At 41.6% G+C, this 15,174-nt stretch overlaps 1 protein-coding gene across 1 annotated transcript in view; it reads left to right on the top strand.

Moving 5' to 3' along the window:
• The window catches only part of LOC306710393 (ras-specific guanine nucleotide-releasing factor RalGPS1), an 80,593-nt gene that overhangs the window by 63,128 nt on the left and 2,291 nt on the right, over window positions 1–15,174 (top strand). Inside the window, exons 12-20 of the mRNA XM_079178893.1 lie at window positions 3,944–4,070; window positions 7,037–7,188; window positions 9,399–9,447; window positions 10,044–10,124; window positions 12,056–12,161; window positions 12,293–12,385; window positions 13,082–13,187; window positions 13,283–13,374; window positions 13,961–15,174. The exon at window positions 13,961–15,174 is cut by the window's right edge and continues 2,291 nt beyond it. Coding sequence (XP_079035019.1) covers window positions 3,944–4,070; window positions 7,037–7,188; window positions 9,399–9,447; window positions 10,044–10,124; window positions 12,056–12,161; window positions 12,293–12,385; window positions 13,082–13,187; window positions 13,283–13,374; window positions 13,961–13,990 — 836 coding nt within the window. The 3' untranslated portion in view covers window positions 13,991–15,174. The remainder of the gene's footprint in view (window positions 1–3,943; window positions 4,071–7,036; window positions 7,189–9,398; window positions 9,448–10,043; window positions 10,125–12,055; window positions 12,162–12,292; window positions 12,386–13,081; window positions 13,188–13,282; window positions 13,375–13,960) is intronic.

The following is a 15,174-nucleotide window of genomic DNA, read 5'->3' as shown; positions in this document are numbered from 1 at the left end:
TAAAGTGAAAAATCAAAGTAAACACACTGTACAAGAGCCTCAGAATCGTACTGAAGTATACTTGAGTACATGTACTTACTTTGTTAATGTTACTTTCCACCATTACGGGTCAGCAAAAATGTATTGGAAAAAGTGCAGCAGACATGCTGCCTTGTACACATTAAATGTAGATGTGAACGTAACTGATGAAAAATTAGCATTTTAAGTTATTTCCTCTTTCCCTTTTACTCACTATTCAACATGTGTATATCAAACGTGCTGCTTTGAATGGACTTGTACATATATTTGTTCTGACTTGAATGATATATGAGTGTTTCATCAGGACATAAAAACAGCTGATTTTTCCTGCTTAAGCTTGTCCGATGATCATTTATATAACATGGCAGAAAAGGCCTGTTATGGCTGTGTCCCCTGGCTTGTTGGCTCATTCAGAATAAACAAGTGTCATGCACTTCACACACTGCCAAACAGAAGAATTCGGTTTACTCACTCTCTCCATGTACAACCAGTCAGTGTAGGATGACATGGGGGAGCAGAAAGGACAAAAACAAGAGAAAATCCACGTGACATGATGTTCATACATAGCTGCTGTCAACGGGGAGGAAACCCTCTGGTGGTGGTGCTGTACGTGACTTTAGCTCAGATCATCCCAAGAATATTAGCTCATTTCAATTTTTCATAACGCATATACAGTATAGCCCATCAGTGCAGATAAGGAGTGCCATGGTTTTCAGAGAGTTCACAGTATTCTCGTTGGCAGGACTAACAAGGATTTTAAATACTTTGCTGAGACCAACCAGCTGGAAATATAATGGTTTCAGGTACACGCTCTGAAGTAGTCAAAGAATAAGCAACTAACTGAAAGTTAGGGCAAAAAATGATACCTCCATAGCGAGGTTATCCCAAAGGAAGGGGGCAGGGTAGGAAGAGGACCTTTGGTAAGCAAGATTGTAACCACGCGAGAGCTAGGCCAGAAACGCCAAATTGTTTACCCTATCGCTCAAGGTTTATACAATTATTAACAGTATCAAAAGAAAACTGAGGTCCAGCAATAGAAGCACTGAAGTGGATTCCAGGTCCATAGAAAGCAGAAGAGCTTCAGTAAGTGCAGTGTCTCAGCAACAGCCGAGGTAGCTGAGTGAGCACACATGCTTAGAGATGAGCTAACATCAGAAGGACATGTCCAGCTGCTGTTGTGCGATCACAGCTTTTCTGTTTGTGCCTGCGTTGTTGAAGCTGCCAGTCCTAGTGTATGTGCATTTTCCTATCTGCTGCATTAAGCAAACGATACCCACATGTATTTAGCAAAATGGTAAACCAAAATAAAGTGTGTTAGTAAAGTGTAGAGCCACCGTGGCCCTCCAGAATAGTATTCGTGCTCTTTTTCGTAGATTAACAGATAATCTTTGGCTGAATTGCAGCGAGCACATTAACAAGACAACCGCCAAAGGTTTGGTTGGGCTTTTCGTCAAGTTACGCACAGAATTAACTTTAGCTACAGTTGATGCCTCCGCCGACATCATTTTGACTGTTGATTGTCACTAACAATGAAATGCTTGCTAACATTACCTGGAATTTTTTCATTCAAAATGGAACAACTGTTGGAACTCGTCTGGGATAGTTATTCTCATTTTCCACATGGTGTTATTCTTTAAACAACCTCTAGCTCAACATTTTTTAAAGACTGTTTTTCCACCTCTTGGCTTCTTTGTTAAAATTCCCAAGAAATATTGCTGATGTCACTCAATTTCAGTCTTATGTATTTTGATTCAGTCATGTTTTTTTCTCAAATTATTGTAAATTGTCTTTCTATCTCTTGCAGTGTATGAACAAAACAAAATATGATCATAAATCAAATTCAGACATGAAGTTTGTAAACTTAAAACGTTGAAATCTTTATCTGGATGTGTTTGTGAATCAGTATTCATTCCCAGGGCACCTGATATCGACGCGCGAGGCCGCGACATTATTAGATATTATTAGGCGTTGCGTGAATTTGTGTGGGGAGAAGAAGAATAACATTTGTATACTTGAAGTGAGTATTCAGACTTGGGTGCTGTTCTGCTGAGTGTGCAGGAAGCAAGCCGCAGCAACCCAAACCAGCATGTGTCTTTACTAGCTAATAGTAGAGTAATTAAGGCAGCCTCCGTCCCAGAGGGATCACTTTATCCTGCCACATTACATGTGTTCCTGTAATTCTGACTTTACCACATATGTTTCGCGATTACAAAATTGCAGATGAGTCAACATTTTCCTCTTGTTTGAAGGAAAGATTCTAATTTGAACGAATTCCATAGAAACATCATCAGTGGGAATCTATCTGCTTCCCCCACCAAAATACCCAACAGGCACAGTAACATACAGCTGTCCTCTAATGCAGCAGTTCCTACTCTAATGCTCGTGGTACTTAACACCACAAAATGACTTTGTACAAGTCAGAAGCATTCCCAGCTGAGCATGATGAACATAGACTCCCCTGCCTGGTCCAAACTGGTCACGTCTAGCTGCTTGAATGGCCCCAGTGGGTTTCCAGTGAGAGGGAACAGAGAGTGACTCAGAGGTTCCACCGCCACATAATGCACGTGATAACTCTGATTTAATTTACCAATCCAACTCAGTCCTGCCAGAAGCTGAGCAGAACTCTGGCTGGACTGATGATAGCATTATATGGGCAGACCCGTTAACACAGTTGCTTTACAAAGAACATGTAGACAGAGTCCCTACAGTTGATGAAGGGATTGGTTTCCAATGGAAATAATGTTTTTTTATTTTTTTATTCTCTGCCTCGCTGGCTCCATCTAGTGGAACTGATTCATGTAGTTACTAACCTCGCTAAGCAGGCAATGACACGGAGGGCACAGGTCTACTGTGTGTCATTTAGTTTTGGGGTCATTTCAAATGGTTTCGGGAGTTTGCACCATTGTACAATATCAACTAATGCTATATTATGTACCGACGCTTGGTCAGTGTCCCAGCACTTCAAACTATGATGCTCTAGGTACCTTTCCAGGGGTCAGTTTTGGACCAGGCTGAAACCTCCGGTTCTGCCAAGTGAAGCCAATGCTGAAGTGTCCTAAACCTGCATTATCTCTAATGTCCAGCAGGGGGCGACTCCTCTGGTTGGAAAAAAAGGTCTGACTGTCTGGTAGTCTATAAGGAAATGACTCTACTTCTCTCTTGATTTATTACCTCAGTAAACATTGTAAACATGAGTTCATGGTCTCAATCTCTAGTTTCAAGTCTTCTTCAATACAGCATGATGTTCATTTAGTAAATGATGGTCCATTTAGAGTCAAACAGACCATAAAGCAGAGTATGCTTTAGGGCGGGCTTACTGTGATTGACATGTCGCCGCTGTTACCAGAGCCGCACACTGCGTCTCTACGTCACTCCTCCACAATCCAAATATGGTCACTTCCGTTCATTGGTTGCAAAAGAGCCAAGATGGCGATGGACAATTAGCCAAACTTGAGGCTTTAAAACGTCAGTCCACAAGCCAATGGGTGACGTCACGACGACTATGTGCTTGCTACAAGCATAGTGTTTCTTCAAAATAAACTGCTGTGTTTACAGGAAACTTACAGTTTCTGCTTGTTACATGCATATAGTCTCTTTTTAAAATAAACTTCCAACGTAGGTTTACTTAATTTTTAGGTTAACTTACACAACAATAGTACTTTGTTAGGGAAAGATTGTGGTTTAGGTTAAAATAAGCATGTGTGTTACGGTAAATGAATGTACACTTAAAGGAATACTTTATAAATATATCTGTGTATATGCCTCTAACAATTATACACTCAACATTAAAAAGAAACCTTGTCAACATCTAGAGATGTATTTATAAGTCTGTTTTAATCAACAGCATAACAATGAACCCTCATCTCTGATGATAATAGTAATGGCATTGTGCTGTAGCAGTGATGACTTGTGTTCTGTGTTTCAGGTCTGTCCGAGGTATCTGCCTCTTTGCGGTATAACCGACGGCCTACCTGCCCCGACGCCTCTGTGGGGGTTCATATCCCCACCCCCCCTCCCTCTCACCACAGGAAGAGCCACAGTCTGGGAAACAAGTGAGTGTGACAGGTCTTACCCCGAAGGTATATTCAGGATTTCTACAACATTTAACATCTCTCTAAACTCATGTTAAAGCCTAACTTGCACACTCATACACGCACAAGTTTGAAAGTGTTAAATAAGCTGTGGAACCTCTCGGGCTAAACTTCCTCATCAACTCCCAATGCGTTTAGTTGTAAAAAAAATCATTGAAATTTCATTTATAAATGAAAAAGAATGAATTGGTTACTGCACAGAATAATACCTGAGCCACAGTGTAGAACCAGAACCACAGTGTAGAGCCAGAGCCACAGTGTAGAACCACAGTGTAGAACCAGAACCACAGTGTAGAGCCAGAGCCACAGTGTAGAACCACAGTGTAGAACCAGAGCCACAGTGTAGAACCACAGTGTAGAGCCAGAGCCACAGTGTAGAACCACAGTATAGAGCCACAGTGTAGAACCACAGTGTAGAACCAGAGCCACAGTGTAGAACCACAGTATAGAACCACAGTGTAGAGCCAGAGCCACAGTGTAGAACCACAGTGTAGAACCACAGTGTAGAGCCAGAGCCACAGTGTAGAACCACAGTGTAGAACCACAGTGTAGAACCAGAGCCACAGTGTAGAACCACAGTATAGAACCACAGTGTAGAGCTAGAGCCACAGTGTAGAACCACAGTGTAGAACCAGAGCCACAGTGTAGAACCACAGTGTAGAACCAGAGCCACAGTGTAGAACCACAGTATAGAGCCACAGTGTAGAACCACAGTGTAGAGCCACAGTGTAGAATCACAGTGTAGAACCACAGTATAGAGCCACAGTGTAGAACCACAGTATAGAGCCACAGTGTAGAACCACAGTGTAGAACCACAGTATAGAGCCACAGTGTAGAACCAGAGCCACAGTGTAGAACCACAGTGTAGAACCACAGTATAGAGCCACAGTGTAGAACCAGAACCACAGTGTAGAACCACAGTGTAGAACCAGAACCACAGTGTAGAACCAGAACCACAGTGTAGAGCCAGAGCCACAGTGTAGAACCACAGTATAGAGCCACAGTGTAGAACCAGAACCACAGTGTAGAACCACAGTGTAGAGCCACAGTGTAGAGCCAGAACCACAGTGTAGAACCAGAACCACAGTGTAGAGCCAGAGCCACAGTGTAGAACCACAGTATAGAGCCACAGTGTAGAACCAGAACCACAGTGTAGAGCCACAGTGTAGAATCACAGTGTAGAACCAGAGCCACAAGACTGAATATTACCGTTAGGCTTTTTTGTAATTATTGTATATGTATGAAGGCAAATCACTGTCAAATTCCGAAAGCGCAAATGAGATCCATGCGCGCGTATTTTACTTTGACTTTCACTCCGCGAGCAAAATTCACTCTGGCGCGAGCAAAAGTCGCTCGAGAAGCTTAAACCTGTCCGCTCGCGAAACTTTATTCTGCTCGCTCTCGAGTCTTTCTTTTTCTTTTTGACAGTAAGTGGGCGGACCCAGTCTCCCTTGTATCTCTACATCTAATTGGTTACAATGCTCGTCTTTGGATAAACCGGATATCACTGACACAGACGTCAGGGGGAGATTTTCAGATTGCACTACAGGTCAGGGGCAAATAATGTACATTTTACTGCACGGGTACTTTTACTTTCTGCACTTAAAGTACATTTTGCTGATAATAACATACTTGACTAAGGTTTTGAATGCAGGTATTTTACTCGTAGTGGATTATTGTTTCATCAGTACGGTATTATGTTTACTGCAGTGAGGATCTGAATACTTTTTCATCCACTAACTACTTGTCAGTGATTTAACAGTTAATATACAAACAGTGGTCCCTAATCTTGGCTCCAGATCTTTGAGCAGGTCCAAATTGTTGCTCATATTATATACAACTACATTATATCTCTTCTGTAAACACAACAGTATGATTAAATATGATCGCATCATGTTTTAATTAAAGATCAAAGAGTGTCTTTGAGCTGTCTGTCACAGTTTGACTATCAAACACACATTGTCTGTAATAGAATGATGGAGTGAATTCAAAGCAAATGTAGTGGCGATGTAGTGGAGTAGTGTTTAGTGGTGGATTGATAACCACCTTTTACAGACCTGGCGTCTGTGTCAGTGATATCCGGTTTATCCAAAGACGAGCATTGTGACCAATTAGATGTAGAGATACAAGGGAGACTGGGTCCGCCCACTTACTGTCAAAAAGAAAAACTACTCGAGAGCGAGCAGAAAAAAGACTCGCGAGCGAGCAGAATAAGGTTTCGCGAGCGAACGGGTTTAAGCTTCTCGAGCGACTTTTGCTCACACAAGAGTGAATTTTGCTCGCGGAGTGATATAAAAGCGCTCGTCAAAGTAAAATACGCGCGCGCATGGATCTCATTTGCGCGCTCAGATTTTGACAGTGATTTGCCTTCATATATATGTCACTTATTTTATCTGCTCCTATGTGTGCTTTCATCCATTGTTATATCTTCACTTTTAGCTTTAGTTTTATTTGTATTTAATTGCTCTTCTGCTTTCTTCTATTTGTGCTTGTTTGTGAAGTACTTTGTAACGGTAGTTTTGAAAGGTGCTTTATATATAAAATAATAATCAGAATAATTATAACAATAATAATAATAATAACTATTATCATCATCATTACTATTATTATTAGTAGTATTGTTGTTGTTGTTATTACTACTACTCATTTTATTATGAATAATAATAATAGCAATAATAATATAACAATAATAAAGATATCAATAATAACACAGCAGCAATATGTAGCCATGCAAGCAACAGAAAGCAACAAAACACAGCTAAGCAATACTGATGATAAGTATTAATACATGCAGAGCAGCAATAAGTTACAAGTTGGTAATAATGTTCCATTCACCAAACACATAAGCCAGGCAGCACAGTATGGTGAGATACAACTATATTAATGGCTCAGATGATATGAAAATGTCTTCCCTGTTGTGTCCGCAGCATGATGTGTCAGTACGGCATGTCAGAGAGTCGGAGCGCCACGTTTCCCATAGAGAAAGCACGACACCTGCTGGACGACAGCTTCTTAGAGTCTCAGAGTCCAGTGAGAAACGACCCGCACAGTACGTCTGTGTCCAACGGCCTGTCTCTAGGTATGTATCCACAGTACGGTTCAGTTATTTGCAACATGCAGTGTCATTCGCTTCATGACAAATACAATGACGCTGTGTCTCCTTCAGCCAGTCTGTGCTGTAGAAGAGAACGTAACAGTTCAGGCTGTTCTCATCCACAGTTTGTCCTTATACCTACAAAAAGTAATGCACTGTAATTTGTATATAACCGATGTCGCAGTGAGCCAGGACGTGCAGGGCTGCCCACTAAGAAAGTCAGGTGACTTAATATAAAGAGCAACAAAGTAGACGTAGGGAGGAGGTCTGGGTGGATGGTTGGGTCAAACAGACACAGGACTTGTTGTTGACTTATTTTACCTTATGTAACTTATTTATTACGTAGCAATCATACCTATTTTACATAACAAACCTAAATACTGCAGGAGTTTACACAGGCACACTGATCGCTCGTGTTGGTGGACATTTTTTGAAGTACGCAAAAATTAGAATTAACTTTTCATAAGATATCATATGATCAGTCTTTATTTTTACTCTTTGTGTAATCTGAATGAACTGCCCGCTTAATTTTTGATCAAGCACCTTAAGCAGCACTGAGGTGTACATCATCTCATGCCGGGCACTGCGGTTTGCAGAGAAGCCCCATCCGCTTTCTTCCTATATACAGTGTGTGTGTGTATATATACACTACTGTTCAAAAGTTTGGGGTCACCCAGACAATTTCGTGTCAATTTTCAGTTTCTTCGCAATTTCTCGCATGGAATAGCTTCATTTCTATCAACAAGAATAGACGGCGAGTTTCACATGAAAGTTCTCTTTTTCTGGCCATGTTGAGAGTATAATCCAACCCACAAATGTGATGCTCCAGATACTCAACTAGCTCAAAGGAAGGCCAGTTTTATAGCTTCTCTCACCAGCAGAACTGTTTTCAAGGGTTTTCTAATCATCAATTAGTCTTCTAAGGCGATTAGCAAACACAATGCACCATTAGAACACTGGAGTGATAGTTGCTGGAAATGGGCCTCTATACACCTATGTAGATATTTCATTAAAAACCAGACGTTTCCACCTAGAATAGTCTTTAACCACATTAACAATGTATAGAGTGTATTTCTGATTAATTTAATGTTATCTTCATTGAAAGAAACAGTGCTTTTCTTTGAGAAATAAGGACATTTCTAAGTGACCCCAAACTTTTGAACGGTAGTGTGTGTGTATATATATATATATATATATATATATATATATGCAGTATATATGTATATATTAGAGCTGTGAAAAATAACGCGTTAACACATTATGATTAAATTACAGGATTAATTCGTTATTTTTTTTTAACGCATTTAACGTATGCGCAGAATGAGCTTCCAATATACCCACAATTGACCGTTCGCCCCCTTAGTTACTGTTGCTACGTCGACAAAACTCCCAGGACTGTGAACCCTAAAGCATGGCGAGGACGGGGACCAGCGCTATATCTGTCAGTGTCAGTGATACTTTTTGGAGTAATATCTCCGCGATATTCTCCGGATCAAGGCAAAAGGGACTGCAATATGCAGTGGAAGGATATATCTAAAACATTAAGATCACGAAGGTGACACAACAATAATCGAAGCAAAAGCATACAGGTCTCAATCCAAACATCTCTAATGCAGTCAGACGTTAGCTGCTATCCAAACAAACGCATGTAACAGGCTGTCTCATGTTTGTCCTTTCTGGTGTTGAAGATATGTCCCATCAGCGTTGCCGTAGAGAGGGGGCAATTCCCGCCTCTAGGAAAAGGGGCGTAAACGTAAACGGGAAGACGTTATCGTTTCACCGTAGCACTACCAGCCTAAAGTACCATCTCAGCGCTACGCATGCGTTGGTCGGTGAGGGGAGTTTAAGTGGAATGCGCCAAACCACCCTCACTGAACAACGTATAGTTCCCTCACTAAGTAAGTCTGCCTGTGACAAGTTGACGAGCACAGTTGCCAAATGGATTGCAAAAAGCTGTAGACCGATTAATATTGTTGAGGACGAGGGGAAGTTTTGCGAGTGGCAACGGGGGACTCGAGCATCAAAGCACCGCAAAGACGCACAATAATGACAAAAATCGGTAATATGTGATTAATCATGATTAATCCACAGAAACCTGTGATTAATTTGATTAAAATTTGTAATCATTTCACAGCCCTAGTATGTATATAAATGCCTAATTAGCTTTCCTCATAAACTCTTGTTTTGCCTGACAGGCAGCAGTGAAAGCTCTTTTGGAGAGGAGCTGTCACCTGGAATGGAGAGGTGAGAGCCAATCATTACATATTTAAATTACTTTAAAATGTCAAGTAAAGTGTGCCTAGTATTTAGATATCAAGCTGAGTACAAAAACGATTGCCTCCCGCCTGCTTTCATCCCATTTAAACAACGTCGCCACCTCAAAGTGATCGCAAATCAACACTCAGGTTCTGTTGGAGAATGAGGCTGACAATATTCTATATATCTTTTGATTTTTTTTAGACAATTATCCCATGAAAAGACTAAAACAAAAATGTCTTAGTGCAACATTTTTAAAAGACTGCATATTCATTATGCATATAATATCAATGTATTTGAATGTTGCTAACACCCTCTGTCATGTTAATCATACTGTATATCTATGTTTGTCCCAGCAAGAACATAGAATAAATATTTCATATGTATCCATGAGAGGCAGATTAAAAACAGGCTGTGATTGGACAATAAGACCATGTATGTATCTCAGTACTGTGAATGGTTTAAATTTGCTTTAGTTTACACTCTGGGTTCTTCTGGTGACGTGAGATACATTGAACAGTTCTGTTTATCGAAAAGTAAAATCCATGAGGCTGAGACTGACTGTGACAATGTGTGACAAACAGGGGCCGCATGTATGCAACACTGGGCCCCAACTGGAGGGTTCCGCTTCGCAACTCCCCCCGGAGCCGCAGCTATGTTTACAGGTACAGTGGAAGTAGGAGAGTAAGAGGGCGATATCCCTTTAAATAAGAATGAGCTCTTCTTTATGGGGTAACATGAGCTAGACTCTTACTGTGTTTTATCTCACCTCATCCCTTCACTGCATGCTGGTCATTTTTATTTTAGCTTTCAGCAAATGAATTGACTGTGGGTTGTACTTCCTAGCTCCAAGTACAGTGGCTGATCTTCTTTATACAGTTGTCTATAGGGATGCTGATTTTTTTTTACTGTTAGAAAAATCATGAATACCAAAGGATCAATACCCAGTCATCAACACATTTCTCAAAACCTGGATGATTATTTTTCTTTCTTTTTTCTTTTTCTTTTTTATTATCTCTTTCACACACACACACACACACACACACACACACACACACACACACACACACAAAGTCTATAATCTCTGTTGCATTTAAGTAATAGCAACTAGCCCAACAACTGACATGTCTACAGAGGAGTCTTGTGACGAAGTCGACCCACGCCGCAGAATAGCTGGTCCACTTTAAAGGTCAGCCCACCTGGAGTTAGCCCGGGCCGTAGTTGCCGCTAGCTTCACGGCTAACCTGCCTTCGCTTTGTTCAGCAGGTGGCTAGCAAGACACAGGAACTTGACTTGGTTCTTGAGGAGTTTTAGCATTTATTCACCAACAAATAAACCGTACACACACTACACTGCTATGTTCTTAGCCTTGCTGCTAACTCCATACACACCATCACACACACATGGTCGCTCTCATTCTGTCTCAACCGACCGCACACTCGCCAACATTACGCCAGCCTTGCAATACACTGCCGGTAAATGATAATGATAAATAAGTTTTTAACGGACCGTTTATCGTGAAACCAGTAACCGTTACATCCCTACTGAGCTGAGCCTCACAGTCTGAAACAGGGTTTTCAATGTCATACTGTAAAACAGGAACAGGATACTTTCAGAATAACAATTTTAAAGTCACTGTCATTGTCATACACTGTTGTGTGATCACACTATTTTCATTCCACTTTGTTCACATTGCATTTATTCTACAATAGTGATACTCAGAGTCTGTAGCATAGACTGTTAATCCAGAAGGACGACACGTCTCTGATTCCTCCTACTGTAGAAAAATTAATCCAAAATATCCCGGATACGGGAGCTGCCATCTTGCACATTCGGAGCCAGAGTCTGCGCAGTAGTGATTGGTTAGTGGAGCCGTGGTGTCGAGGCCCCGCCCGACCCAGTCGCGAGCACGGCCGCTAGCTTGTTAGCGTGAGCGCTACCTAGCTGCTCTATTAGCACCACACGAGCTGGTTGGCTACAATTAACCATAATATCTCTATAGAGTGACAGTATGAACCACTGACTTTATATATAGGGGTAAAAAGCAGACAATCAAGGTTATGGAAAGTTACATCTCCTAATCTGAATACATTTCCAGAAATCATCTTTAAAATAATTTGGTGCATACTCTGATTTTTTTTGTTTGGCCCATGTCCCATCCGCTAACATAGCGATTCATGACCTATACTGCAACCTGTCAGAAGGGGGCGATGGAGATGTTTTCGCTTCACTCTACAGGGAGCTGTGATGTCATCCAACTTTATATACAGTACATTCTATGGTCTCATGAAGTCAAATATGGCATCATCATAGGGAGGGTCAACGGAGGGTTACATTACCAAGCATATGGCCACACCCACACATCCTGCATTGAATTCTGGTCGATTGAGGCTAATAGAGAGTAGTAGAGTCTCGAGACTTGGTTAAAATTGAGAACCTGCATACTGTCGAGCCATCACTGTCACAGAGCATCATATTGTGTCAAACACTGAACTCTTAATACTGGTCACAAATCTGCTTCAGTTTCTTACTGACCCCCCCCCCCCCCCCTCCCCTCCCCCCCTTGCATCTTTTCTCCCCTTTCCATCGCCCTCAGCTCCTCTGCTGGCAACTCCTGCTATGGATGCAGTGAGGCCAGCAGCGTGACCGTTGAAGGACCCCTGCGAAGGAAAACACTGCTGAAGGAGGGACGGAAGCCCAAGGTGCGCTGATCTGTGATACCACTCTGGTTTAAGCCACTCCGTTTTCCTCAAAACACCGACCACGTCAGAAAAGTTGGAAAGGAATCATCTGATGAGTTTTCAGCGTGACCATTTATTTTTCTGCGTTGCAGTTGTCATCGTGGACCAGGTTTTGGATCGCTCTGTCCGGATCAACGCTGACGTTCTACGGGGCGAAAGCACTGAGGGCCTCAGAGAGGAAACACGTAACTAACAACCTGCTCTATTCACACATGGACTCAATCGCAAATTACACAGACCTTTGTGCTCGGAAGCTGTCTGTTTAATGTCTGCCTCAACTGATTCGGACAATTGCGTTCTCACTCACAGCTCCTCCAGGTGATTTCTAGATCAGCTCAGGGTCGCAGTACATGTGTAAAATGGGCTACAGTGTTATAAACAGCTGTGTTTTTACATCCTTTGTACTGTCAATCTGAATGCTAACTTGACGTCCACATCAGAAGGATCAGTGCTGGACAAAACTGGAGAAATAAAAGACCTATATTGCATAAAGGTGGGGCTACACCTGTGTATCGTGATGTTCAGCAGCCTGGAACTTCATCGTGCTTTAATTACACACCCTGTAGTAGTTGTGTTTACACTCATACACAAAGTGATTCAAAGTGACGATGAAAGCCTTATGTCTTTATTAAAAAGGAGACGATTGCATTATTATGTTATGTTATTCACCATGATAGGCAGTGGCAACCATAATGAGCCAATGTTGAGTAATTAGTCAAACAATCGATCATATCAATAATATACTGACTTTTTTTTATTTATTTATTTTTTTCGCACCAAAATATCGCTGCAGTAAAAATGAGAAAGCAGTTTAGTAATGTATAATGCCGTGCACATCCATGCTGTGACTCTGAAGTACGTTCATCATGTGTTTGCCACAGTACAAGTCCAGCCCCTGTAAGAAGGTGTGTGTGACTGGATGGATGGTGGTGCTGCCAGATGACCCAGCCAGACCCAACATCTTCCAGCTCAACGACCCAGACAAAGGTCAGCTCCGCTCCACCGACAGAGCTCCTGCTGTTTTACTTTGTCCGTCCGTTAAGTTCTGATATTCACACGCAGCTATTTGTGTCACTTCACAGGCAATGTTTACAAGTTCCAGACCGGATCCAGGTTTTCAGCCATCATCTGGCACAAAAACCTGGAGGAGGCTTGTAGGAGCAGTAGACCTCAGGTATGTTCAGCACACTCAGTCTGGTCAGATGAAAAAGCTGTTTTTGCTGAAGAGACAGATGAATTGTAATGGAAATATACACTATAAGATATATGGTCTGCATAGTTCTTGCCATAAATACTTGAACAATCCACAGAGACATCTCACCACTGTGTACCATTACAAAGAGATGATTTTGATTTGTATTTAAATGCATGAATACAATACTTAGACAAAAATACCTCCACAATTCAACTGACTGAGTTTAAATGTTGAATTATTACCTGAATTTACCTTTTTGCAACTCCGGAACACCTTGAGCGGATTTCTTCAAATTTGGCACAAACGTCCACTTGGACAGCATTAAATCTGATTCAGGTCAAAGGTCACTGTGACTTCACAAAACACTGGATATGCTAGTAATGACAATTTCACACAAATGCGTTATAGGGTAAAATGATGAAGTTACCACCGTTGCAGAGATACAAACATACGTCTCCTCTAAAGAAGACCTACGAGCGGCTTGGTGTATTCATGTTCTCCACTTTTCACTGCAGCTTTCCCCATTTCTTATTTTTGTGCTAAATATGTACCATTCTTTCAACAGATACCAGCAAACCTCATGTCATTTGAATGAGAGCAGACCTCACCCAGCGGGACATTGTTGTGCCAAACCCATTTGTTTGGGAAGTATAGACTAAATAATGGAACACGGTGGTATTTGATGGTATCGACTGAAGTGGGAGAGTCAAGAAGCATCTGACAGTGTAGAAGAAGCTCTTTTATACTGGATGTGTGACCGCCAACACACCTGCTTCCTTCTTCCCCAGGACTAAATGTGATGTCATCTGTGGAAAAATCCAGTCAATGGAAGACTTTGGTGAGGTTGTTTCTTGTTACTTTCTCGAAGCTTCATCGTTTGCTGTCATTTGTTAAGCTGCTAAAGAAATGTGAGCAAGCACTTTGTTTTTTTGGCCCATGTTGGGTTGCTGTTTGGGTGAAACGATCAGTGCACAAATGTGGACAACTGTGTTAGCTGACTGATGCTGATCTTCAGTTTGCAGAACAGTGTTATACGGCCTTCAAATGGTTCAAATGTTTTTTAACCCAGGAAGTTGAATAAGACGCCCCCTGTTGTTCCAGTGGTTGCATTTGTGAAAGTGCTATCGCAATTTCAACATCCTACACGAGTAAGAGTAGGCAACGACGTCATGGCACAGCCCAACTTCTGAACTTGTCGTAAGCATGAAAAACGTGACCCTGTTTGAAGGTCTCATTATTACCATTTAAGAGCAGCGCTGCAGCAACAAAGGACAGAAGGTGAGTCTTCATCAGCCCTGTGACATACAGCTGGACTGAATTTGTTCCAAAATAACAGAATCATTATTGTGGAACCATGAATTGTTGGTCAAATGAAGAAGCAGCCCTGGATCAGTTCCCTTCAGCAGGTCGTCCTCTTGATGTTTGCTGATGTACATAACAAGGTTTACAAAAAGCAAAATTCCTATTTTCTACAGAACAAATCAACACCATGGAAATGAACAACGGACACAATCAGCAGAACAGAGCCACTTACTGTCCTCACCAGTATGCCAAAGGCTGCTGGTGGAGTGAATTTAAAGCAATTTACAATGAAGTACCAAGCTTTCAACAATCACGTGTCTGTAAATACTGTATTTATTTGTAAAAGAGTTTATTTTTTTGACAGTTGGCCATCAAAGGGAAATGGTACGATCATTATCTTTGTTCACCACCTGCTGCAAGAAGCTGCTCCTCAGAGAGACTGTTGGTGGGAAGCCACCCTAAAACTTGCTTGACTCC

This window comes from Pholis gunnellus, assembly GCF_910591455.1.
Source record: "Pholis gunnellus genome assembly, chromosome: 18".
NCBI lineage: Eukaryota > Metazoa > Chordata > Actinopteri > Perciformes > Pholidae > Pholis > Pholis gunnellus.
This window is presented reverse-complemented; position numbering and strand designations above follow the sequence as displayed.